General features: G+C 37.4%; 1 protein-coding gene and 1 long non-coding RNA gene across 2 annotated transcripts; both read left to right on the top strand.

The window, feature by feature from the left end:
• The first annotated feature begins 164 nt into the window (after positions 1-164).
• On the top strand, positions 165-1,841 carry LOC122145721. The gene is made up of 2 exons (XR_006160529.1): positions 165-447; positions 742-1,841. It is a non-coding gene; the product is annotated as an uncharacterized LOC122145721 (long non-coding RNA).
• Positions 1,842-6,653: 4,812 nt separating this feature from the next.
• On the top strand, positions 6,654-24,044 carry LOC109053517. The gene is made up of 12 exons (XM_042761407.1): positions 6,654-7,120; positions 7,203-7,280; positions 8,070-8,163; positions 8,261-8,448; positions 8,599-8,646; positions 13,218-13,367; positions 13,760-13,782; positions 14,156-14,220; positions 14,331-14,542; positions 14,664-14,917; positions 15,397-15,539; positions 23,564-24,044. Exons 2-12 carry the CDS (start codon positions 7,265-7,267, stop codon positions 24,042-24,044), a joined length of 1,674 nt encoding a protein of 557 aa, XP_042617341.1. The 5' UTR covers positions 6,654-7,120; positions 7,203-7,264.
• The last annotated feature ends 2,528 nt before the right edge of the window (positions 24,045-26,572 follow it).

Genomic DNA, 26,572 nt, shown 5'->3' with positions numbered 1-26,572 from the left:
TTGAGCAGTGATTCAAGGAAAACCCTCCCCAACCACATTCTCCCATTTACAGTGAAGGAAGTATGCATTTCTCTGCTTATGTTTATTAATGTTTAGTTAAAAATGGTGTTATTGAAACTGGTTAAGAGTGGGTAATATATTATAAATAATCTTGCGGTGTTAAAAATGAAGGGGGAAGCATATACAGCATATGTTACTGCATCTAATGCTATTTGTGTGAATAAGCGTGCAGATAATTGTTGCTGGGTAATGGACATGACATCAGATGTGACGTGACAATAGCATTTACTCATTGTGAATCTTTCATTTTTTATACACATGAATAACTTTAGGTGTAACCATGACTCAACGGGGCTGGACTTTAAGACTCATCGTGGGCTATTTAAATGCATTTGCTTTCCTCAGTGCTATTACATGAAGTCACAGCCACTGACTGTCAGCAAAACGGTAAGAACATTCAAGCAGTTTATTGACTTATAAAAGCATGTTTATTATTTAACTACTGATGTGGTAGGTAAAATACATAAGTGCTTTCTATATTCAATGAATGCAAATAATATTAATTGTTTATGTATAATTTAATGAATTGAATGAAATTGTTACTGAATAACATGTTATTTTAAATGTCAATTTGCATGTAATAGTGTAAGTTTAGTGAATAACCAACAAGTACTCATTCGTTCACTTGTTAATTGGCAATTACTTAAACTACAATGAGAAATGTTTCTTTTGTTCTGCTAGGTATCTCAATTCATTTCTCCACATTGCCGCAAGGACAGGAATACTCATCAGTTATCACTAATTTGAAGATGCTCCTCAATCTACATCTTAATAGAAAACAATAAAATATAATTAAAGTGAATAGACTAAATTAATGCAGTATTGATCATGTATACCATACCTTCATCCAGAAGTGGAACCATCGCGATTCCAGATAAACTTAGAGAGTCCCTATCATGCCTCGATGTTGTGTGGTCCGATATGTTTCAGGCAGTAGACATTAACCCTGAAGAAGCAAGAGAGCATGAGTCTGACTTTCTTAAAGGAGCCCCACCAAAGTGGCTTAATTTAGCAGAGGAAAAAAACTCACCTTTAGTCAAGAGGGACGGCTTTACTGATTTAACACAGTTAATTAAGAGGAAAAAAAGAAAAAGCTGTCTGATCACCCATTTTTACGCGTCTGTATTTCCTCCCACGCATGAGGCCCGCATGCAGCGTTCAGTTACAGGCTGTTTCTGCTACTCTATATTATTCTGCTGTGCAATGTTGTTAAAATTGTGGCAAACAAGCTGTAAGAGCTCAGCAAAACCTTACACTGAATCTGGAACTGCATAGTTATACAAGCCTGTGGTATTTTGAATAGCAGGAGAGCGACCGGTCGTGAGCATTCGTGGCCTTTAAACTTGAAAATCGGTTACTGTGGATTTCTGAGGACTATAAAGAATCATGTCCTGTCAAGGTTTAGATCGGTGAATTGATCAAGTTTATCTCTGTCGCTGCCACCCACACATTACAGATCTGTTATCATTTATCTACCCTGTATGTTCGTTCCAAACCTATGCTTTGTTTGCTCAAAAAAGATGCTCCTAGACGCTCCTTTCCATGCAGTGGAAGTGAAAGCAGACGTCAAAAAGTGTGTCTATAATTCTTAAATCTATAGAAGCTCATTTCTGCCATGGAATAAAATATTTCAACCTTTTAAAATTATAACGGTAACTGCAACTTTTTATCTCACAATTGCAACAGTTTTTCTTGCAGTTCTGAGTTTATGTCTCTCAGTTCTGATTTTGCCATGTTTGCAATTCTAAGAAGAAAAGTCAGAATTGTGAGAAAAAAACAAACTAAAAACTTGTAATTAGCTTTATTTAGGGCGTGGTGGAAAACAAACAAGATTTTTGAGTTAATAACTTGAAATTGCAAGATTCACACTTGAATTTGTGAGAATAAGGTTGGGATAATGAGATCAAAAGTCACAATTACTTTTTTTTATATATTTATTCTGTTGCACAGACAAGCTTCCATACAAATCTCTTTTGCATTTCTGCATATTTAATTAGCTGCATCGCATCAAATGTGCATGTTAAAATAGCTTTTAGTATCACTGACGTCAAACTTGACATCTTGCCAACTTAATCATCTTTAAACGTACACAATGTGAAACAGATTTGAGTTTATTGAGTTCTGACAGGCTCTCGATCCTCGCTTTCATTGTATGCAAAAGTTCCTCCTTTTTCAGTCCCAGAAATAGATCAAACAAATGTGAGGGCGAGGCCTAACCGACAGAATGTTTCATTTTTGTCATTTCTCAAAGATTAGCGTGTGAAAATCCCGACGCTGTCACAAACAACCCTTTTGAAAAACAGATTGTACACCGTTATTCTTTCTATTTATTGTAGTTTTTTATGTTGTTTTGTTGTTGTTGATGTATTGATGTTTCAGTCTCGGTGTTATCAGATATCATCTGGTGGATTTTTGCGCTGTGTGACATTGTGGTGAATGTTCCCTGTCTACATCTTTCCGAACCAAGGCCAAACGCTCATCAGACATGCCACGATCACTTCCGAATCGATTCGTTTCTCTCTTAGTTTAATAGTAGTTGGTTGGTTTAGTTTGTTTGGCATCCTCAGTCCTGACTGAATTCTCTGTGATACCTGACTCTAGATCAGCTCTCTAGGCTTATGCTAGTTTTACCAACCAGATGTAGAAATTCATAACATCCCCAGACCAGCAACCAAGGGCTTCAGATGTCTGCTCACGTCATTGACGGTGTTTTCATTAGATGTGGTTCTGTCGATCTCGTATCTGTGTCTGTGGAGCAGTTTAGTCACTGATCGGTAGAAGCAAACAAAAAATCCGTCTCTATCAAGGGCCTCTGTTCAGCACTGTGCTTTGCGCTTGAGATCAGTTTTCCACAAGAGTATTTCTAAAACACACAGCGCCTCCACTGTAGAAACATCGGAAAAGCCATATTATCATCGCTTGCCCTTTTCCATTTTCCTTTTCGAAGGCAGATGAATTTCCTGTTGCAGCAAAATGAAATGAACATGATGCAGAGCTTGATGATTTCGTTTTCTTCACAAACGTCTTTCTCTAGTTTATGCCCACTTCTTTTCCTCTATGCAGAGATTATTGGGCACTGTGCACAAGCGTCTCCTCTAGACGTTGTTAATAACCACTACATGCAAGTATTACGATGTGGTTCGGCCAAAATGAAACAGTGCACTGCTGAAGCCATAGCGCATAATCATGTCTTCTGATTGTCAAAGTTGGATGTCAGAGTATTACAAACATATCAGCCCTTTGATAATGCTGCAAAAAGCTTTGTAATGCTGAAGATTTATATCGCTATTGGCGTAACAGAAAACACGACTCGAGGTGTTTTATCCTACGTTTAGTTATCGTGTCCAAAACAAGTTCCACTGAAACTAGCCAAACTAAAAATGAACACAAAGAAACCCTTTAAAAAACCTCCACACCACAAAATACATAAGAAAAGAAATGCAGAAAGAAAATGAAGCATATTTTTCGAGCCATTACGACTGCGAAGCACATTTAAAACTCCCATTTTCACCTGGATATCGTAAAACAACACACACAATATGTCTGGGTCTTCATGACTGTTTTGGTTCTTTGCTTTATAACAATAACACTGGGCGAAGGATGTGCTTATTTGTCATGGAAAGTATGTAACCTAAAAATAGGCTTCATTTTCTTTTGCATAATGTGATTCTCTTTCTTTTTTCTTAAGTTCTGACTGATGTTTTGTTCTTCATTGTACATACAAATATATTGTGGATTTATAAAAGTGTTTATTATTAATTAATTTATTTAATGCAACTGTTCTTGTTTTGGTGTACTGAAGTCTGTGTACTAAACTGGAAAGCGGGACGGTGTTTATTCATCAGTGTAAGTGTAAGTGTGATGCTGCAGATCATGTCTGTACTGTTGGGTTTATCGTAGGGCTCAAGATCCTTTTCTATACTCTTCTGTTTTGAAAACTTTACAGCATATTTACATGTCTTTTCGTCACATCTTTCCTTTTTTTGTATTTTTATTGTAGTGTTTTTCCAAATGCTTGTTCTGTTTCTTAGAAATGCTTCGCAGCATAATATGACTGTTTTGAGCGTGTTGTAGTAACCATGCCTTTGTCATGTTGTGAAATGTTCGTATGAGAGGCCACTGGCTGTAGATGCAAGAAAACCTTTAACGATCATACATTTAACGCACGTTTGAAGTTCCCCGTCAGAGCGTGAGACTGAGAAACGTGGAATCGGTTTGTGTAGAGACTGAAACACTCATCGTCGGCTGATGTGGTGTGATGGTTTAGATGATGGTGAAATACAGTGTGTTTTGAGAGAGCGGATTGTAGGGCTTTAATGAATACACTGATCACAGAAATGAAGAAAGTAAATATGGTAAAATAACTGCACGGTGAAACTCATGAAGAATTTGAATGTCATTTAACCCAAAAACAAACAATTAAACTTCCCCCTTTTATGCATACATACATATATATTAAACATTTCAGTTGACCTGGTTTGCCCCCAATTTGATCAAATTTTATTCTTTTGATTGTAATTTTAGTGAAAATCATGCTCTCTTTGACTTATTATCAATAATTGTAATATCAGTAATAATATTAATAATTGTTTTTTAGGGTGAAGTATGTCCCAGACTTATTCTTGAACCTTCTTCTGTGAGTTTCGCCCACACATGCTTCATCTAGCGGTGTTAGTTTAGACATGAAAACATTGTAACTAACTTTTTTTTTTGACATCACATTCGTAAACCATTCAGATGGAAATGTAGAGACGTTGTAGAGAATGTTGAATAACTGATGATAAACGTTGTAGACAAGTTGATGTTACTGCAGAAAGGGAAATGCGTAAAGAAAGGAGAATAGAGAAATGTATGGATAATATAATGCACACTCATAGCACGGAAATACATTAGATTTTAAAATACGAAGCACATGCTAAAATGATTGTGTGCATAAGAGCTGTTAGAGCTGTATGTTACACTGAGGATTAAAGCATGCTCTCATGTCATGACAAAGTGCCAACTCGATTAGTATTTGTGCAGAAGCCTTAAAACATAGACAAATTATTTTTTATGGCTCTCGTGATAAGAAGCTTACCTATAGTTTAAAAAAGAGTTAGCACACTATCAGTTGTGCTGTGTGTGTGCAGGTGTGCAGTGTTTGGGCTGGAGATGCTGTGATGAAGTCCCAGTAGAATATAGATACTGAAGTGCTCGGGTCTTAGACTCTTGCTGAAGGACTTCTTTGTTTTGCATTTTTTGGTCATTGCATATTTATTTATTGATGTGATGCTCTTTTTTTTTTTTCTAAGTCGCTTCATAAGACATTTTGGCTTGAACCGCTTTGCAGATCGCTGATGTTCTCGTTGATCGGACTGATGTTTGATTCTCATTAAACGTTAAACCTCTATGGGCGGATTACTGTTAGCATTTCTTCAGTAATTCATTTTGCTTTCGTTATTTCTTTTGGTCTTATGTTGCAGCAACAAAGTGATGGACACTCAGTATGGAGTTATGTTTGTTAAATATATGTGGCTTCTCTCTTGGAGTAAATTAGGCTGAACCGAAATGATGCCGTTTTGTCATTGTGCTTAAATATATAAATATTATATTCTATATTAAAATATATTTGCTAACCAACAGATCTGTCGGTGTGTCGGTTCTTAGTCTCGCTCTCAGATAAAGTTGAAATGATGTGATAATATAAAATGCACAACACTTTTTTATGGTAATACTATATTTCTTTGGGCTTGAAAAAAAAAAAAGTTTTAACAAATATTTTCTATGTTAATATATTTTAAAATGTATTTTTTTATTAAATATTTATTGAATATTTTCTATGCATGTTGTAAAGTAGAACCTCACTGTAAAAGTTGGCAGCTCTGGTTACGTTGGTTGGCGGTAGCTTGGTCAACATCAGCTGTCTGATGTTGACAGAATGCTGTCTGTCAAATTAATTTAATTCAAATAATGTGTATATACAACTCAAAATGTAATATGAACAAAACGAATATGAACATATTCACTGGTAAAGGTGAAGGGGAGTAGCTTGGATTTGTCATGTTTTAAAATCACTTGACATCACCCAACGTTCCTCTGGAGGCAAAACGTCCTCTTAGGCTTCGGCTATGGCACTAGGGTTGTTGTGAAGGTAGGGGCAGAGCATAGAGACTATGCCGTTTCTCGTTTGTTACTCTAGAGTAGACCAATTCACTTTATTGAGGCATACTGCCCCCATCTGGTATGGAATGTGGAGTATGACTTGATTTTTTTGCCAGACATGACACATGGCACCTTTAAGTAAAATTCAGTGAACTTACCAGGAATTATGAATAAAGCCTCTGATCTTCAATCCTTCTCCCGCTGCTCCAGTCAGCTGGATTTCAGATTTGAATGATGCGCGCACAATCCCATAATGCCACACTACAGTAAGTTAGTGTAAAAAGCAGGAGCTACAGTGACAACACCTGCTTATTGTAAATGAATTACAGTTGACGTGGAAATATACTGTTAACAACTGTAAAACCTTATTGCGGATTACAGCTGCATCTTGTAAAATGTTTAAACAGTAATATTCTGTAAAATTTAAATGTAGAAACTACAGCAATTTTTTACAGTGCTGTAGTGAAACTGATGTTGATGTTGTTTAATCTGTCATGATGAAATGAAACTTGGATGTCATTTTTGTCCAAGTGGTTCTACGAAGCTCGCACTCTATGCATCAGGGATTAGATATTATTCAGTGCTATTTTGTGGGTTTTGGTGAACATGGCCTAGGATGGACATCCCTTCTGGCTTCTACTGTTTTTGTGAAAAAGCTCTTAGTTTGTGCTGCAGGCTCTCAGAGCTTCTGGTTTCATACTGCCCTCATGTGGACAAAAAAAAAAAAAAAAAAAGATGGCCTTCTAGAGAATTTGCATGGACCTTTGATCCTTTAAAGACTGAAATGACCGGCAGCTGTGTCCCGTGAACAGGTTTGACCGGTTTAGTTTTTGTTTTGCTTTCAGTTTGTTTTGCGTGTTAAAATCTAGTTTCCACTGACGAAGACACTTGACGGTCAAGCACAGGATGAGCCAATAAAGTAAGTTATTCATGAATGTTTTGTATTTTACATTGAAGAGTTGTTTTGTATCTGAAGTTGTGGAGTTGAATATTGTTGACAGCTCTGCGTCTCACACCAGTCTGAAGTATTTGACAAACCCGGCTGAATGCTCTTGATGAAAAGATGGCAAAACCAAAAAGTGAGTGTACAATAACATTAACATGAAACTGAACATGAAAAAATCCTTTTGTTTACTTTCTTAGTACACGATCTACAGTCCTGTAAATGATTCATCGGCACACGATCATGATCCACTGCAAACTCACATTCACATTCAGATCTGACTCCAATCTGGTGTGGGATTCCCACTTAAAAAATGAAGTCAGGGTCATTCTGTTCACACCTAAGATACCTTAAAAGGTGTTACTGATGAATGTGCAACTGAACATATCAAAACAAGCCGTCTGAGGTTTGTTGACCACTGAGTAGGTAAGCCCTGCTTTTTTACAGCAAACTCCATGTGCCTTTGGAAAGCAGGAAAACAAAAGAACGAAAGGATTCACTCTTTAAATCCAAAGTAATGAATAAAACAGCTCCATGCAAAGAAATGAATGCATGGCATGAATGCTCTTATTTGTGAAACCAGTAGCTATCATTCAGTGAATTCATCTTTTTGGTTGATTAATTTACTAATTATTTATTAAATTCACTGGATTGAAATTGTATGTGGGCCACAGAAGAAGAGGAAAAACAATTATATGTATATATTGTTTTTTGTTCACTTTAAAGTTGTTTTGATTGGAATGAAGACTTTTAGATGTGGGCCACAGAAGAAAAAAAAAAAAAAAAAAAAAAAAAAAAAAAAAAAAAAAATATATATATATATATATATATATATATATATATAGTAAAAAATTGTTCACTTTAAAGTTGTTTTGATTAGAATGAAGACTTTTACATGTTTTTTTCTGCTTATATTTTTGTCAAGATATCAAAAGCTGTAAAAAATTGGAGCAACTTTTGAATGAATATGCAGAACAAATACAGGAGCTGTGTCGTCTTAACGACATATGCCCAAAAGGGTAAGAGTCAATGATTTTTTTGATATCTGAATTTCACTGTTATTTGCCAACCCTGCGTCTCTGTGAAGGTTTTGATCTTTATTTTGCTTAAATCAAGAAACAAAGGCCAGAAAAAGAGAATAAAGGATGCAGCAAAAGAACTCAGAGAGCTTATGGAAACTGAAGATCAGTCATTTGATGTCTCATCTATACTCAGTAATATAGAATCAGCAACAGAAATGATAAAGAAAACAATCGAAGAACTAGAAAGCGATTCTGATCCTGTCCAGCCGTGCAATGTCAGAAGTAAGTTATTACTAATCTAAATGAATCCAGAAAATGGCACACAAGCATCATGTTTAATGAACGATGGCATAAATGGAAGCAACTGTGAAACTGTGAATGTGACCATATATATATACATATATCACACAGATTAACATCTTGGTGTTTCAGGTATGCCCCGAGTTCTATGTGACACTAAAAAGAAAATGATTGCATCTGGTAAGTTAAGCAGCTTTGATGTTTGGTGAAAATAATCAACCCTAAAAATTCCCTTTTTTCCAAAAACATTACATAAATGATCTAGTTCAGGAGTGTCAAACATACGGGTCGTGCCCAAATACGGCCCACAAAGGTGATTTGAACTATAATATAAAATATTAAATAAAACATCATTTTTGAAAATTAAATAAAGTGTATTTTCTATTTTTAATTTAAAGTGAACAAATTGCTCATTTACTTGAGTTGCTGGTTACGCCTCTGGATATACATGAGCGTTATAAAGCTGTGCAAAAGATTTTGAGTGGCATGCAAGTGATGATAGATGCATTGTAACTCTGATATCGTCTAGGGCTGAGTTTGAGATGGTTTCACACATGCTTGCATCCACATTCAAGTTGTGTTGCATTCCTAGTTCTGCTATTTTAAACTAAGAATTTACTATTGCTGTAGCTTTGAAGCAGACTAGGTGAAGGCGTAAGACTGGTGTCCTCCTCCAGATACTGGGGCTATTCTAAGCAGAAAGCTCTTGTGTTTTGCCATTAAGAGTGTGGCATGGATGGAATTTTCACCCGAGTCTCACGAACGTGTTGTGACATGACTTCATTATCTTTATCTTGAGCTCTTTGGCTGCTGCTTGAGAAGGATCTCTGCTTGATTTCTAGATTACAAAAGTGTACCTTTTGAAAAGGTACTGCCCCAGTGACAGCTTTTTGTACCTTCTTTTCTGAGAGTGTGGCAAAAAGAGCATGCTGGTTCCCTGGCTCACTCTCTGTCATCCTCTGTCTCTCTAAGCTACGTTACTAGTCCCAAAAACATTTGTGATATTTGGTACATCGCTACGTTTTATATTTGGGATTTCTCATTTTCTTTTCTACGACATTGGAGGGTGTTGTGTATACAAAAAGTGCAGTGTTGGCTCGTTACTCAAAAAATGAGTACAACTGTCTCAAACTCACGACAAGCCACAGTTTTTTTTGTAAACAACTTCTGATATTTACTGAAACAGCACCATAGTAAAATCTGCAGCAGGGCTCAAGCATGAAAAAAACATGTGCTTACCATGAGGCTCGTAAACAGCTCGTAACCCAGTGGTTTCTCCCTCGCTGTCCTCTAGCTCAGGGGGCTGCTGGGCGGGAGCCCTGGCCGTGTACCAGCTTCTCATACAGGGAGGTGCAAAAAATCGTCTCTCGTGCTCCCCCACAACAGGACTTAGGTCGGTTGCGCTCTAAGCCGGAGACTTTCAAGACGAGGCCTGATCTGAGGGTTGTGCTTCAGTCCAGGAAGCCCTCGACAAGTGGTCCTGACAACGAACATCCAGGACTGCTGAGGGTGACCCCTACTGGGGAAGAGCGGGGTGCACCACTTTACACAGTGTCCGTTTCCCCTCAGAGCCCTCAACAGCAGTTAGTTCAGTTGTTTCCTGCCGGTCTTCCGCTTCAGGACACCGAGCTAGCAGCTCAAATTACATCAGAGAGCAGTCTCAAGAGACTGGTTTCCTTAGTAGACTATTTAGTAGCATGGAAGCTACTGCCAAATGTGTCTCGTTGGGTCCTGCAGACTTTATAAAAAGGTTATTGCATTCAATTCGGCGCTCCACTGCCGCCTTTCAAAGGGGTCTTTCCCACACTAGTTCGCCCCCTGAGCAGGCTCTGATATTGGAACAAGAAGTAAACACCCTCTTGAGGAAGGAGGCCATCGAAGTGGTCCCTCCTCACGACAAAGAGTCTGGGTTCTACAGCCGATACTTCATAGTTCCAAAGAAGGATGGGGGGGTTGCGTCCGATCATAGATCTGCGTCAATTAAACTGCTCAGTCATGCGACTGAAGTTCAAGATGCTCACTATCATGTAGGTCGTGTCTCAGATCAGGTCAGAGGACTGGTTTGTCACGATAGATCTAAAAGATGCTTACTTTCATATCTCCATCCTTCCCAATCACAGGAAGTTCCTAAGGTTTGCTTTCAGGGGCGAAGCTTACCAGTATCGAGTTCTTCCTTTTGGCCTAGCACTCTCACCCCGAACTATCACGAAGTGTGTGGATGCTGTGCTGGCTCCACTGCGACTCCAGGGCATCCGCATACTAAATTATATCGACGATTGGTTGATTTCGGCTCAATCAGAGCAGATGGTGATTCGACATCGAGATGTCGTTCTCTCCCCATATGAGAAAGTCGGGGTTAAGATTAAACGCCAAGAAAAGTGTGCTTTCTCCATTACAGAGGACCACTTATCTGGGCGTGGTGTGGGATTAGACCACGATGCAGGCACATCTGTCCCCTGCTCATATCGACTCGATCCTCACGTCAGTAAAAAGTCAGAGAAGGGGATCTCCTCTCACAGGCGGAGGGCACAATATTCCACCCCCGCCCGGAGCTATGGAAGTTATGGGTGTGGCCCCTGAAGGGGCACATCTAGTAGATTCTGGTCTCTCAACTGAGGTTGTTGAGACCATCCTCCAATCCAGAGCTCCCTCAACGAGGAAACTGTATGCCTTGAAGTGGAAACTTTTCACTTCTTGGTGCGGAGATCGCCAATTTGACCCAGTCAACTGCCCAGTTGGTACAATGCTGGAATTCCTGCAGTCCCGTTTCTCTGCAGGGTTGACTCACTCCACCCTGAAGGTCTATGTGGCGGCCATTGCGACCTACCAGGGCCCTCTCGGTGACCAATCAGTGGGCAGACACCCCCTTGTCATTCTTGTCACGTGTGTCCATGCAGGACATCTGCAACACAGCTGGATGGTCCACGCCCCTCACATTCATCAGATTTTATGGTTTAGATCTGCAAGCCACTCCAGGCTCTTCTGTTCTCTTGCCTTAGCTGTGCTCCTTGTATACACACTAGGCAGGGATTGCAAGTCTGGCGGCGTGGGCATTCTCGTTCCCATAACGTTTTCGGACTGCAGCTCGAGTTCCTGAAGGGGAACGTCCCAGGTTACGTATGTAAGCATGGTTCCCCGAAGGGAACGAGACGCTGCGTCTCTAGGCCATACTTCCGGCATCCCTGCCAGAGTTCGCTTCATTCCTAGAAGCTGACGCTCATTCCATCTCACATGCTTTTATAGCTTCCTGGTCGCTACGTCACCCGCCTATGACGTCACGCCCATTCATTGGACTGATTACACATGTTATTCAGAGCTGGTCACGCTGAAGGGCGTTCCCATAATGTTTTCGGACGCAGCGTCTCGTTCCCTTCGGAGAACCATAGTTACATACGTAACCTGGGACGTTATTTGTGGATTAGTGCGTACTGGAGACGCGAACCATTTCAAACGATTCAGATAGATTTGGTGAACTGGTTCGACCGGTACAAGATCCGGTTAAATAGAAAGATTTGTTCACGATCCGGACATCACTAGACGAGACAAAACAAATAAAACCCATTATAAACAAAGCATTCGTTGCATCCAGTGGGGACATGATGACTGATTATAATGACTTATACTGTCTTTTTACGCGTTGCATATTGCGCTGCGTAAACATAAAACCATGTCTGCATTTGTGATTGGAGAAACAACAACAAGCACTACTCTACAGCTCAAACTCGCGTTTGAATCATCATTAGCAAATTATTTAATATAAAAAAAACGTGCCTGCAGGGTGTGAGTCAGAAGCTCCAGACTGTCCTTGCAAAGTTTGAACTGCCCAACTTTATAGAAACAGCCGTTGTGCCACAGACACATTGCAGGCTACTGGTTCAGGAAACAGTCCTCATCATCCATAAAATGCGTAGCACACATCTGAATATTTGGGTTGAACTGTTCTGGAACAGTGTTGACATACAACTTTACCACTGATTTCTAGTCATGTCCTCTTTTGGAAGCTTGTCCAAATGCCTCAAGCGTGCCTCAAGGAAATGTTATGCCTATTAACCTATTGTGATGCCTTGTCCTGCCGGCGCGATGAGACATAAACATAAAACCCATTATAAACGTGATGTAAACATAATTTCTAGTCGTGTCTTCTTTTGGAAGGCCAAACAAAGTAGTTTCGTTTCACAGTGAAACACACAGCATGGCGGCGACGGCAACAACAATACTACAATGAGAATAAAAGATGCCGCTTCTTCTTTCTTTCTTATCTGGATGAACATATGTAAATCTTCACACAAACCTACCCACATACTGAAGAATAATAAAGAACCATTCCATTCAGGCATGCACGAACCACAATCAACTTTAAAAAAGAATATCTCTTTGGATTTGAGACTTTAGTCTTTGCAACTTCACAGATCTCCTTTATTCACCAAAAGCTTGTAACACTCCAAAGAGAAAGGAAAAATTTTAATCGCATCATATGACCCGTTTAACAAAGCCTGAGTACAACATTTGTGCGTCTCAGAGCAACCCGTGTTTTGTTATCGAATAAATCTGTGTTTTTCAACAAATCATTTGAGTAAATGTATGGTTAATATTAATATTAATGTAATTGTGAACAAATTAATGTTTAACAAAAGGTAATTCAAGGGCCACTCAAGGGGACATTTTCCGGTCTGGCCCTCAACCTAAAATGAGTTGACACCCCTGATCTAGATGTATTTGATTTTGAACTTGATCTTGTTTTCTTCTTCCAGGTGCAGTAAAGCATGATCATACAATTATGAGATTTATGAAAGATCTCAAAACAAACCAAAAACCATTTCCCGCAATCCAGAAACTATTCCAGGAGGAGACGTCTTATAAATTAAGAAATGCTTACAACAAAATGGGAATTGATACAAAAGGTAGGTTTTTGGCAAAAAAGTTTATCAAAAAAAAAAAAAAAAAAAAAAAAGTGGAAATATGGCGATGCTACTTGGTAACTATAGTTTTCTACACTGCAAAATGCACAACTTTTTAACTATGTAAACTCATAACAAAATTATGCTATATAAACATTCTGAGAGAACAAAAAAAAGAAAAAAATCAAGCTACATTAAATCAAATTGTATAATTTAAAATTTAGTAACTTTTTAAAGCTAATGAATATATATATATTATATATATATATATATATATATATATATATATATATAACTATAAATATATATTAATCTTGATAAGAGATTGATGAGACTGATTACTGTGGACATTTTGCTTATTAGCTGACTGGTTTTGTCTGTTAATCTTTAATCAGGTTGTGAGACATGTGAATTAGAGGTGAGTAAAGGGAGTCTGCTTCATTAAACCAGTCACAAATACTGTCTATTGCCACTCTGTGTATGTGTTTAGCTGGTTGTCTTCATTAGTGGTATTATGTTTCATAGATACATTTAATTTCTCCCTCATTGCTAAACGTTGCTTAATATAAATTGTTAAAAAGATCAGAATTCTTGAAAAATCAGAATATTTGTAGATTTTGACTGATTAATTTATTTTTTTGACATAAAACAGTTTCAAAATTCTATTGAAATTAAGTATTTTCTGTACTTCAGAGACTTTTAATTTCTTAATTAAATTTTTATTTATTATTTATTAATTTATTTATTTATTTATATTTTTTCTTAATTCAGTTTATTTTTCTCCCTCTCAGGATGATTCTGAATGGGAAGTTGAAAAACCTTCAGAGGTCACAGCTGATGCAAATATTAAGTACAGGTACAGAGATAAATCTTTATGAAATATTACATACTTGTAACATTACATATGTACAGTACTATTACATCTTCTGAGAGCATCTTTGTCAGTGTTATATTTGTGTTTTTCAGTGTCAGCTCCTCTGCAGGGCAGCATGAATGTTCAGAGACTGGCCTCCGCTGGCGGTCTGACAGTGATGTCAGTTTGGAGTATCGGATCATTGACTGGGAATCATTACATGAAGATATCATGAAGAACTATAAACCATGTGGACCTTTGATGGACATCACTGTAACCTCTGGCACTCTGGAGGAAATTCATCTACCTCACTTCATCTGTGTAGGTATGTGTGTGTAAGGCATATCTCACTCCAGACAAATCATTTCAACATTCGTGGTAAACCTTTCAAGCCAGAACTTTGAGCTCTCGTTCTTGAAGACTTAAACCAGCATTACTGTCCACAGATTCTGTATCTTCATCAGATGATGCAGTGAAAGCTCTTCATGTAAACGGCAGTGAAGCTTCATTGGAGAGATGTGAACTAACCAGATTCCACGCCAAGCTTCTCAATCCCACCTTCTCACTCTTAGGAGTTATTGCACATTTGCATCAGTACTTCACCATGAAATTTCACTGTGAAACTTTGATTTATCGCAACAAAATTGCTGCCCTTAACCTTCATGTGTACCTGATTTTACAGGATGAAAAACTTAAGAAGGTAAAATCTAATGATAAACTTTATGAGAGGCTATGTAACTGACATTTATTTACTTACAACTGTAGAAAATAATCATCCATTTATTGGATGATTTTATCTGAAGTAACAATAGATTCCAATAACCAAACTGTTCTGAAAGGATAATGACAATTTTGCCATTATAATTTCCCTCAGGCCACTCTTGTATTCAATAAAACAATTATTCATTATATTCCAAAGTCTTTTGAAACCATACAATAACTTTTACTTAAAAAAAAAAAAAAAAAAATATGAAATGTGTATAAACCTCTTTGATTATAAGTAATATACACCACTCAAAAGGTTTTAGTATTTGAGATTTGAAAGATGGCTTCAGAGGACTTGGAATATAACGATTTATATGGACAATATGAGTAGATTTATCATTTTGCATTTGCAGAAAGAATAACACTACCTCTGTAAGGACATGTTTGACAAATAATTCTGTCTATCACTGTTAGGATGTGAAGGAGAAGGAGAAACATAATATGGAGATTGTAAAACCATCACCAGATGAAGCCCTTAAAATCGATGACTGTTACACCCTGAAGACATCTTGTGACTCCAAAATCAAACCTCAGGTACTTGTAAAAAGTTTGCCTTTGCATATATATACAGTGGGTACGGAAAGTATCCAGACCCCCTTAAATTTTTCACTCTTTGTTATATTGCAGCCATTTGCTAAAATCATTTCAGTTATTTTTTTTCCTCATTAATGTACACGCAGCACCCCATATTGACATAAAAACCTGGTGGTAGACACAGAATTGTGTGAACTTTTGGCACATTTATTAAAAAAGAAAAAAACTGAAATATCAACATGGTCCTAAGTAATTCAAGACCCTTTGCTCAGTATTTAGTAGAAGCACACCCTTTTGATCTAATACAGCCATGAGTCTTTTTGGGAAAGATGCAACAAGTTTTTCACACCCTGGATTTGGGGATCCTCTGCCATTCTCTTTGCAGATCCTCTCCAGTTCTGTCAGGTTGGATGGTAAACGTTGGTGGAAAGCCATTTTCAGGTCTCTCCAAAGATGCTCAATTGGGTTTAAAGTCAGGGCTCTGGGTGGGCCATTCAAGAACAGTCACAGAGTTGTTTGTGAAGCCACTCCTTCGTTATTTTAGCTGTGTGCTTAGGGTCATTGTCCTTGTTGGAAAGTGAACCTTTCGGCCCTGTCTGAGGTTCCTGAGCACTCTGGAGAAGGTTTTCGTCCAGGATATCCCTGTACTTGGCTGCATTCATCTTTCCCTCGATTGCAACCAGTCGTCCTGTCCCTGCAGCTGAAAAACACCCCCGCAGCATGATGCTTGCCACCACCATGCTTCACTGGTGGGACTGTATTGGACAGGTGATGAGCATGTGCTGGTTTTCTCCACTCATATCGCTTAGAATTAAGGCCAAAAAGTTCCTAACGTGGTCTCATCAGACAGAGAATCTTATTTCTCACCATCTTGGAGTCCTTCGGTGTTTTTTTCATGTGTCCTGCACTGAGGAGAGGCTTCCGTCGGGCCACTCTGCATAAAGGACCAGACTGGTGGAGGTCTGCAGGGATGTTTGACTTTCTACAAACTTTCTCCCATCTCCCGACTGGCATCTCTGGAGCTCAGCCACAGTGAATCTTTGGTTCTTCTCTTTACCTCTCTCACCAAGGCCTCTTCTCCCTCCTCGATAGCTCAGTTGGCCGGACGGCCAGCTCTAGGAAGGGTTCTGGTCGTCCAAACATCTTCCATTTAAGGATTATGGAGGCCACTGTGCTCTTGGGAACCTTAAGTGCAGCACAATTGTTTTTTTGTAACCTTGGCCAGATCTGTGCCTTGCCACAATTGTGTCTCTGAGCTCTTCAGGCAGTTCCTTTGACCTCATGATTCTCATTTGCTCTGACATGCACGTGAGCTGTAAGGTCTTATATAGACAGGTGTGTGCTTTCCTATCAAGTCCAATCAAGTATAATCAAATACAGCTGGACTCAGATGAAGTTGTAGAACCATCTCAAGGATGATCAGAAGAAATGGACAGCCACCTGAGTTAAATATATGAGTGTGACCGCAAAGGGTCTGAATACTTAGGCGGAGAAGCCACCTGATGTGATATTTCATTTTTTCTTTTTTAATAAATGTGCAAAAATGTCAACAGTTCTGTGTTTTTCTGTCAATATGGGGTGCTGTGTGTACATTAATGAGGAAAAAAATGAACTTAAATGATTTGCAAAAACTAAAAAATAAACACCACAAAATCAATAAATAAGCATTAGTAAACAGATAATTCATAATTTATAAAGCATTAATAGACATTAATATAAGTAGTTTATAAATACAGATATAAATAAATCTGTATTCTTGATTTAAAAGTCATATCTATAATGTGTTTTAATAACTTATTGTCATACTATATTCATGATCAATTTATCATTTCTCAATGAAGTATAGCATTATTTGGTACAAACCCAGTTATTTAGGAGTTGCCAGTGATTCATAACGATCAATCAAAAAATTGTAAGTAATGTAGTAAATTCAGGTAGTTATAAAAGCATTTAGTAGTGGTCAGTTAACTATTTATGTGAGCTCATCTAAAGTGAGGACTAGTTATGCCTTGTAAAGCATTTATAAAACGGATCATTTAACAGTCTCAGTTATCTTGCTAAACAGAAAAGGAAACAAACACAACACAGTGATACAGAACATAGAAATATTACAGCCTTTTAAATCTCATTTGTCAAAGCTTTACAAGGCCATAATAGTCCTCACTTTAGATGAGGCTCACAATAATAGTTAACTAACAACTACCATATGTTTTATAGCACCTGAATTAACACCATGAATTACAGTAGAAATAACATGTTAATAAACCATTTATTAACACTCTAAGTAACTCTCAACTATATGTTATGAATAATCAGATGTATGAATGCACATTTAAATAGTTTATTAATCATTTACCTTTACAATTTCTAAGTGATCTTATGAACCACTTACAAATCCTTTATAACTGGTGTGTTAAATAATGCTACTACTTCATTTAGAAATGATAAATTGATCATTAATAAAAGTATGAAAAAACAATTATTAAATACCATTATAGATATGGCTTTTAAATCAAGTATAAAAGCATTTATATCTGTATTATAAACTGCTTATTAATGTCTATTAATGCTTTATAAATGATGAATTAACTGTTTTCTAATGCTTAACTAATGATTAATAGCATGCAGTTATTATAAAGTGTTACCAATGATTTTAGCAAATGCGCTTGCAATATACACAAAGAGTGAAAATATTAGGGGGTCTGAATACTTTCCGTACCCATTGTGTATATTATTATGATATATATATATATATATATATATATATATATATATATATAATACTATTATGTAATGTATGTGTGTTTGTGTGTGTGTGTTGGGTGTGGTGTGTGTGTGTTTTGTTTAGTTATTTAAAATAATCCAGACATGCTGCCTCTTTCTGAAAATATTATCTATTCGCTTTTTGTCAGAATTACAGCTGACACCCCTGCAAGGCAACTTCTTTGATTATACATTCAAGCTGGCAACAAACCCAATTGAACTCTATATTACAGACAAAGAAGACAACACAATATGGTATATGTTAATATATAATCAGGTAAACACAACCCACAATACACATACTAAAACTCTCTGCAGCTTAGATATTATCTTTTTCCTACATACAGTGAAGAGAATGTATACTAAAAATAAATACAAAAAATATTCTATACATTTTAAAATATATAAAATAAAATTACACAACCCTGTCTCTTTTTTGTTAAATGTGAGTATTAATGATCAATATTATTCAGTATAAAAGTAAGTAGCCTAAAAGGTATAAGAAGCTATACAATGAGAAATAATGCAAACCATTCAGTCAAACATAAGCCAACTCTCTGCAACGTTACAAAGTTAAAGTTAAATAGCCTAAATATAAAGTTATGAAATTTCACTTTGCCCTCAGCCAAAACGATTTGCAATGAAACAAACTATAGATTAATGAGACCAAAGATTGACTTATTAGACGAATTATATGTCATGTTTATCCATTAGACTAGAGACATCAGAGCCAGTGGCAAACATCAGAAGGACTAGCCGAGCTGTTCCAGTTGGGGTTAATGAGCGTTGAACCCTGGATCTCACAACTCTGAAAACGTCAGATACATTTTTTCAAATAGGCGCTGTCTTTATAAATAAACCACAGATTTGAGCTTTAAACAACTACATTCTTGCTGAAACACTCTTAAAATTACATTTCATGACACAATAACAGTAGTATTCTGATATTACTATATCAATATTATTTTGATATTACGCGGGTTTTTCGGGGCAGCTGTGGCCTAATGGTTTAGAGAGTTGGACTAGTTACCCAAAGGTCGCCGGTTCGAGTCTGGGTGCTGTGTGTGTGCACTTGGATGGGTTAAATGCAGAGCACCAATTCTGAGTATGGGTTACCATACTTGGCAAATGTCACGACTTTCACTTTTCTCCTCTGCTATTGATGCTTGCTGGTTGGTGCGAGATGTACAGTATTCTGGGATACCTGGCTGTATCAAGTCCGCAGCAAGTCACCTCTCGATGCATCCTCGGTAAAAGGGGCGGATCAAGAACACATCCGGGGATTTAAACAACAAACCCCTAAAATTGAAACAGTACTTGGGCAGCAACTGATCACCTACTGATGACGTTTCACAAGTCCACAAGAACACAAGTCATATTGAGAAATGGCCGTTGTCTCTCAGTTGCTGAATTTCGCACAACAACCTTGCTACAGCCCTGCCGGGTCTTACAATTCTACGTTGTTACAATGTAGACACTTAGACAGGCGACATTGCCATAGTAGAAATGCAACGTGCCACAGATGTTGCCACAACGTAAATGTGTTTGCTGGGTTGGCACCTGAAACATCACACAAAAATTTAAATACCATAAGGATGTTGATTAATTTTGTTTATATTCTATATAAAATAAATTCTATATATTCTTTAATGTGTATTCCCTTATGATATTTATATCTATAGAGATTATCATTTTCATGCTAATTTGTGTTATATATAAACCCCACAAAGCCCTATTAAAATTTCAAATACACAGAGATACAGAGAGATAAAAATCAGTATTGTAACAAACAAAAAAAAGTTTTACATTTATGAAGCATCAGTTTTTTTTTTTTTTTTTTTTTTTTTTGCAATTATGCTATCATTACATGTTTTACAAGGTATTATCATATATATTACACACTAGCAGTCTGGAATAACTGTTTGGAATACAATTTGACTGTATTTTTAGCAACTAAATGTAGCCATGGTGAGTAAAAGAGAAAAGGTTTTAGTTTTGGACCTCCTAACATTTGACATCAAGTGTATGTTTGTGTGTGTGTTGCATTTCTTATCTATTGTGGATTTTGTTTGTGGTGTCACTCATCAATTTCTGCAGTTTGTTCTGCATTGTTGATATTTTTTTGACTATGTAGCAACTGAGCAAATGGGTTTATGTGTTTTGATAGTTTGTTTTTCAATTTGAAAAAAAAAAAAAAAAAAACTTTATTCATGTTTTTACGTTTGTGAAAAAAAAAAAAAAAAAAAAAAAATTCTGCTGTGAACCAAAAAAGGAAAATATAGTCAAAATCTTACATTTTTGGTTATTTTTGGAACAAATGAAAAAAAATATATATATTTAAGGCACCATTTTCTTGTTTCTGCTTATTTCATTTTAAATTGAAAAACAACAAACAAACTTATCAAAACGTTCACGGGCCTTGTAGTCAAATTAATTTATGATTTTCTTGATTGTTTTTGTTTGGTGTTTGTGTGTGTGTGTTTGCTTTCTATATTATTAATAATTTATATTTTTTTTCCTCTCTCTCTTCTGTTTGTTTCAGGTTGAAGAACAAAAGACCTGAGTAAAGCGTAAATCCACGGTATGGAAAAGACTTGGATGTACAATGATAGGGGTAATTCACGAAGAAGGGCATTAAGGCTAGTCGGTAAACTGATGGAAAATGAGCACCATAGGGAAGGAAACGTGAATGATGAGACAAGTGTTTATGTTGATGATGCAGAGGAATCTAACATGCAAATTAGTGATGAAAGTGATGGGGATCTAGTTGTTGGCATTGATGATAAGGAAGTACATGAAAAGACTGCAGCTTCTGTTGAAGATCTTCCTGATCTTGGAGAACAGTGTAGTGAGATGGATGGTGATTTGCAGAGTTCTCTGGCGGACTGGGCAATTGAATTTGGAATATCTCTTATAGCTCTGTCAGCGCTTCTCAGTATCCTCAAAATCTATCATCCCTCTCTGCCAAAGGATGGATGATCGTTGCTGAAAACAAATGCAAGCTACAAAATTAGCAGTGTAGCTGGTGGAATGTTCCATTATTGTGGAATTCTGAATTCTATTATGAAAATTCTTGATGCAATTTGGTCTAATGTGCCAGACAGAAATGTTTTTAAACTACAGTTGAATTTTGATGGTCTGCCCCTCTTCAAGAGTACTTCTACACAGTTTTGGCCAATTCTTGGTTTGTTGCAAGGATACACCAAGAAACCAATTTTGATTGGATTGTTTTGTGGTACTTTTAAGCCAAATTCATTGACTGAATATCTTCATGATCTGGTTCAAGAGCTGAAAGTGTTGAAAGATGGGTTTCTATTCAAAGAAAAACCTTTCTTTTTGAATGTTGTTTCTGTTCTGTGTGACACCCCAGCCCGAGCCTTCATCAGATGTGTAAAGTCCCACACTGCATATTATGGATGTGACAAGTGTCACCAATCAGGTGTTTGAAAATTAAATAGAATGACATTTCCTGAGGTCAATGCAAGGCGCAGAACTGATGATAGTTTTAGGCAAGAAACAGATGAAGAAAACCATGTCCAACACTCACCTTTTACAGAGGTTGGCATTAACATGATCACTTGTTTTCCATACAATTATATGCATCTTGTTTGTCTGGGTGTAATGAGGGGTCTCTTAGACTTGTGGATCAGCACCACTGGTCCCTTGCACTGTCGTATTTCATCTAGTCAAGCTTCCATGGTTTCAGATAGACTTCTTGCACTGAGAAATTACATACCAAGCGAGTTTGCTCGAAGGCCACGGGCTCTGGTTGAACAAGGTAGGTGGAAAGCCACTGAACTATGCCAATTCTTGTTGTATGCTGGTCCAGTTGTGCTGAGTGTTCTACAGCCTCAGATCTATGACAACTTCATGCTGTTGTCAGTAGGTGTGTACATTTTGGCAAGTCCAAAATATTGTTTGGAGTTGAATGACTTTGCTAAAACTCTGTTGCTGTCATTCATTGAACACTTTGGCCAGCTTTACGGTGAAGAGTTTTTGGTTTACAATATTCATGGTCTGGTGCATCTCAGTGAAGATGTCAAAGTCCATGGCAATTTAGAACTTATATCAGCTTTTCCCTTTGAAAATTTCTTAGGAAAACTTAAAAAATTGGTTTGAGGGCCACTTAATCCTTTGACTCAGGTGATGCGCAGATTATCAGAGATGGAAAATGGCAGCTACAGTCCTATTGTTAAAGAGGCAACTCAAAAACTGGAAAATGAGCACATGGATGGGTCAGTGCCAGAATCCTTCTCACGACAAGTTCGTCAATATAAAGTGCTTGTTTCAGATGATGTAGTTGTGAAGGTCAAAAAGAGAGATTGTTGCATCAAAATTGAAAACAAGTTGGTGTTGGTCCAGAACATTGTTGAGGATAAAGGAGTGGTGTACATTGTGGCCAATGAATATAAACAGGTGGAACACTTCTTCACATATCCTATCGACTCAAGAGAGCTGGGAATTTATATTGTTTCCAACTTCTCTACTAACATCAAAAGTTTCATGATTCGAAATAAGCCCCAGAAGTTTGTGAGATTACCATTCCAAAACCGATTTGTTGTTGTTCCACTATTGCATTGAGACAAATAGCCCTTTAAGTTTAGTATTTCAGTTGGCTAAAGAGTATGTTTTGATTTGTTTTATCTTTAGATGTTTCACATAGTTGTTTTTGACAACACCAATGAGGTAGAAGTTGTACCTTCCATCTGGATAAAAAATGGAGAGTGCATGTGGCCTCCAAATAAAATTGATATAGCAAAAGCTGTAAAATTGCAAGAATGTCCTGGAGATTAATGGAAGCCCCATAAGGCCAGAATTATATTCACATCCCGTAAGTAGCATTCTTTCACTTCTTCCTATAAACTGAACTTATGTTATGTATTAATAAAACCCTCATGTATTACATAAATGACTTACCCAGATGACTACAATGAAGCTAGAAGAAAACTTCCTCAAGCTGTTGATCACACTGACATTGGAAGTGATGGAGGGAACTCACCAATTCAATTTAAAAGAAAAAGAATGTAGGGGGGAGAATGTGTTTTATTTTATTTTTAAATTATTTGGTGGTGCACAACACTTACTAATAATTGCATATTTTGAATTTATGGAATATGTTCTTAGACCTAAAAACAATATTTTCCCTGGAGAGGATGATGATGAGATGGAAAGCACTCTGAAAGAAAAAAAGTCAAAGAAAGGGTGAGAATCTTCTGCCATTTTAAATTATAGTTTATTTTATCATACCAGATAAAGTGCTAAGATCTTTTGTACTTCTGAGCAGAAAGTTGCCCAATGCTCCAAAGATCGTGAGGCAGCACAAAGGTCCTGCATTAGAACCAGTAAAGCAAAACAGCCCCAAGCTTGACCAAAGAGGCCACAGAGGTCCTCAGGTCCACCCAAAAGGCCACAGCACTGCTGACCTCCACCCAAAAGACCACAGGACTCCTGACCTCCATCGAAGAGGCCACAGCAGTCCTGAGCTTTACCCAAGTGACGACAGCACTCCTGAGCTCTACCCAAGAGGCCACAGCAGTCCTGAGCTTTTCCCAAGTGACGACAGCACTCCTGAGCTCTACCCAAGAGGCCACAGCACTCCTGAGCTCTACCCAAACGCCATAGCAGTACTGAACCCAACCCAAGAGGCCTCAACAGTCATAAGCTCCATTCAACTCAGCACTATAGCACCAAGTTATCTTCAAGCAGGAACACCATCACTGAACGCTGTACATCGAGGCACGTCAGCCCTGAGATTCATCCATTAATTAAGGCATGCCAGCAGTGAGATTCACACATCAAGCAACACCAGCAGTGAGATAAGTAGACCAAATCATGCCAGCAGGGAAATTCTTAGATCAAGCCATGCCAGCTCTGATATTCGTAGACCATGCCACACTGCACCTTCTCCAGACCCACTGGAACATACTGAGCCACACCAGTCCAGGGACCAGACATCTAGTTTGCAATCATGTGAGTATATTAATGTTTATTATAGTTGTTTGCTTTTAATAAAAATACTTTGGCAAATTACTTCAGATATTTTGCCATCAACCTCCAAAAATTATTATCTCAAGAATGTTTTGTTGAGATGTTGTAATTTGTGATGTTCCAGAAGCCCTGATGGTTTAGCATGTTAACTTTTAAATTTGATTTTCATTGGAATAGTTTTAGTAAGAAATAATAATAATACCAGCAAATAGTCTATTTTACCTAATTTAAGTGACTGAAAACTTGTTTTCTTCTTAGCCCTCCTGCGTAATATATTAACAAAACAGGAAATGATGATGGACCAACTGCGAATCATCTTCAAGACCCTGCAAAGTATGAAATCGACTGATGAGCTCAAAATGTTTTGCCACTTAAAGATGTCAGTTCTCTTCAGGACATGGAGGACCAACTGCGAAATAATCCTGACCTCCAGAATCAGTTGGTATGTTGACAAATCAAAACTAAATTGACTAGCTTCAGTGTTTTCCACAGACTTGCACTCTATTTGTGGTGGCACTTCCCCTGTTAAATGTGGGAACAGTAAAGATGCTTCTCTGTGTGCACACATTCAAAGCACTCACACACAGACAATCACATCTCAGATGCACGCAAATACTGAATTGAGTTCTCTTCTGCTTCTTTTTGTGCTTGGATGAACAAATACAGACAAAATTACATCAAAATGGTCATCTTTTCTAACAGATGGATGTAATTTGTAATGTATTTTTTTTTGTGTGTGTGTGAGAGAGAGAGAGAGAGAGAGAGAGAGAGAGAGAGAGAGAGAGAGAGAGAGAGAGAGAGAGAGAGAACTCTATGTTACCAGTGTCACCTATAGTATTCATAGTATTTCATGATGTATTAAACCATTGCTTTAAAAAAAAATCATTATGATTTCAGGTACACGCACTGGCTCTCAAACAAAGGTTGGATGTACATTAATGAATTCATATGAATAATCATGCACTGACTGAGTTACTAACGATTTGGCCAAAAAAAATCAATATGAGAGGAATAAATGGAAAAATTGGTTTCCAGCGCTTGTGTTTATGGGATGTTGTGATTGGTAAGTTTTACTTAATGCCATAAGAGTGCTTTAAGTTTTAAGAATAATTAAAATGTATTTAAATTCAGGTTACAAGGGGAGTAGAGGAGCAGAGGAGACGAGATGATGGAAAGGAGGGAGCGAGAAAAAAAAGCAGTGGAAGAGGAGAGGGTGGAGAAATTGGGGGATGAGGAAAGAAAAAGATGAGAGGAGGGGACATGAACAAGGTATATGTAGAGGTAGATGGGGGAGAGAAGAAAAACAATTCTGTTATTCTTTATTTTACAGTGTCCTTGCTACATGTTACATGTACTTACTGTAATAATAACAGTGAAATATGAATAGTTACATGCAGTAACTTTAAACCAAACCTTAATACTAACACTATAGTAAGTACATGATACATAATTTTACTCTATTGTTAAATAACAATTACAACTGTGTAAAAAGGACACCGTAAAACATAGTGTAACCGACAATTCCACTAAAACCGAGCCCGGGACATTCTGGTGTGATCTATACATACATACTGTAGACCAGTTTAAATTGAAAGTGTAGATGTATATGATGTGACTGGTTCACATGATTCATAATTTCCTTATTATTTTCTGCTGAGCAAATTGTGTTGAACCAATCATAGCATTGCACTAAGGCCAAGATAAAAAAAGAAAAGAAAAATGCAGTCATATATCTGTCCTTATTGAATTGCACATGACTCCGTAAAAAGCAACTGCTTAGACTGGATTTCTCCTGGAGTCATATCGGAACCTGGTAGGAGGATGGTGCCAGATTCACTACTGATCTGCATCAATTTACAGTCTCTGTGTAGATGTTACATAATGTCTGTCAATAGGTTCTGTGTTCAGTTTTAATGTAATTGTCCTTTAAAGGGATAGCTCACTTTAAAATGAAAATTCTGTCATCATATAGTCACCCTCAGGTTATTTCAACCCTGTATGAATTTCTTTCTTCTGCTGAACACAATGGAAGATATTTTGAAGAATGCCAGCATACAGGGTTGAAACAACTTGAGGGTGACTATATGATGACAGAATTTTCATTTTAAAGTGAACGATCCCTTTAAAATCCAATAGCCATATTTTCTTTTGATACCGAAACTAATATCAGACCATGTATGTTTCAGCGGCAGTGAGGCGTAACCACCTGACGTCTGCGGCCACTGAAAAGGAAATCGATTCCACCATTAAGAGATGGCTATATCTGGCCCCGCATAGGGATGGTGGCAGAGGAGAAAGGATGAAC

This window comes from Cyprinus carpio, chromosome A7 (genome assembly GCF_018340385.1).
Source record: "Cyprinus carpio isolate SPL01 chromosome A7, ASM1834038v1, whole genome shotgun sequence".
In the NCBI taxonomy this organism is placed as follows: domain Eukaryota; kingdom Metazoa; phylum Chordata; class Actinopteri; order Cypriniformes; family Cyprinidae; genus Cyprinus; species Cyprinus carpio.
The sequence above is the reverse complement of the archived record's forward strand: the minus strand, read 5'-3'. Positions and strand labels throughout refer to the sequence as shown.

Excerpts from the sequence above, each read along its gene's own strand:
- LOC109053517 (XM_042761407.1), top strand. Across the intron at positions 14,918-15,396 it reads AGGATGAAAAACTTAAGAAG|GATGTGAAGGAGAAGGAGAA; the intron begins GTAAAATCTAAT and ends TATCACTGTTAG. Across the intron at positions 15,540-23,563 it reads CTTGTAAAAAGTTTGCCTTT|AAAGTTGCCCAATGCTCCAA; the intron begins GCATATATATAC and ends ACTTCTGAGCAG.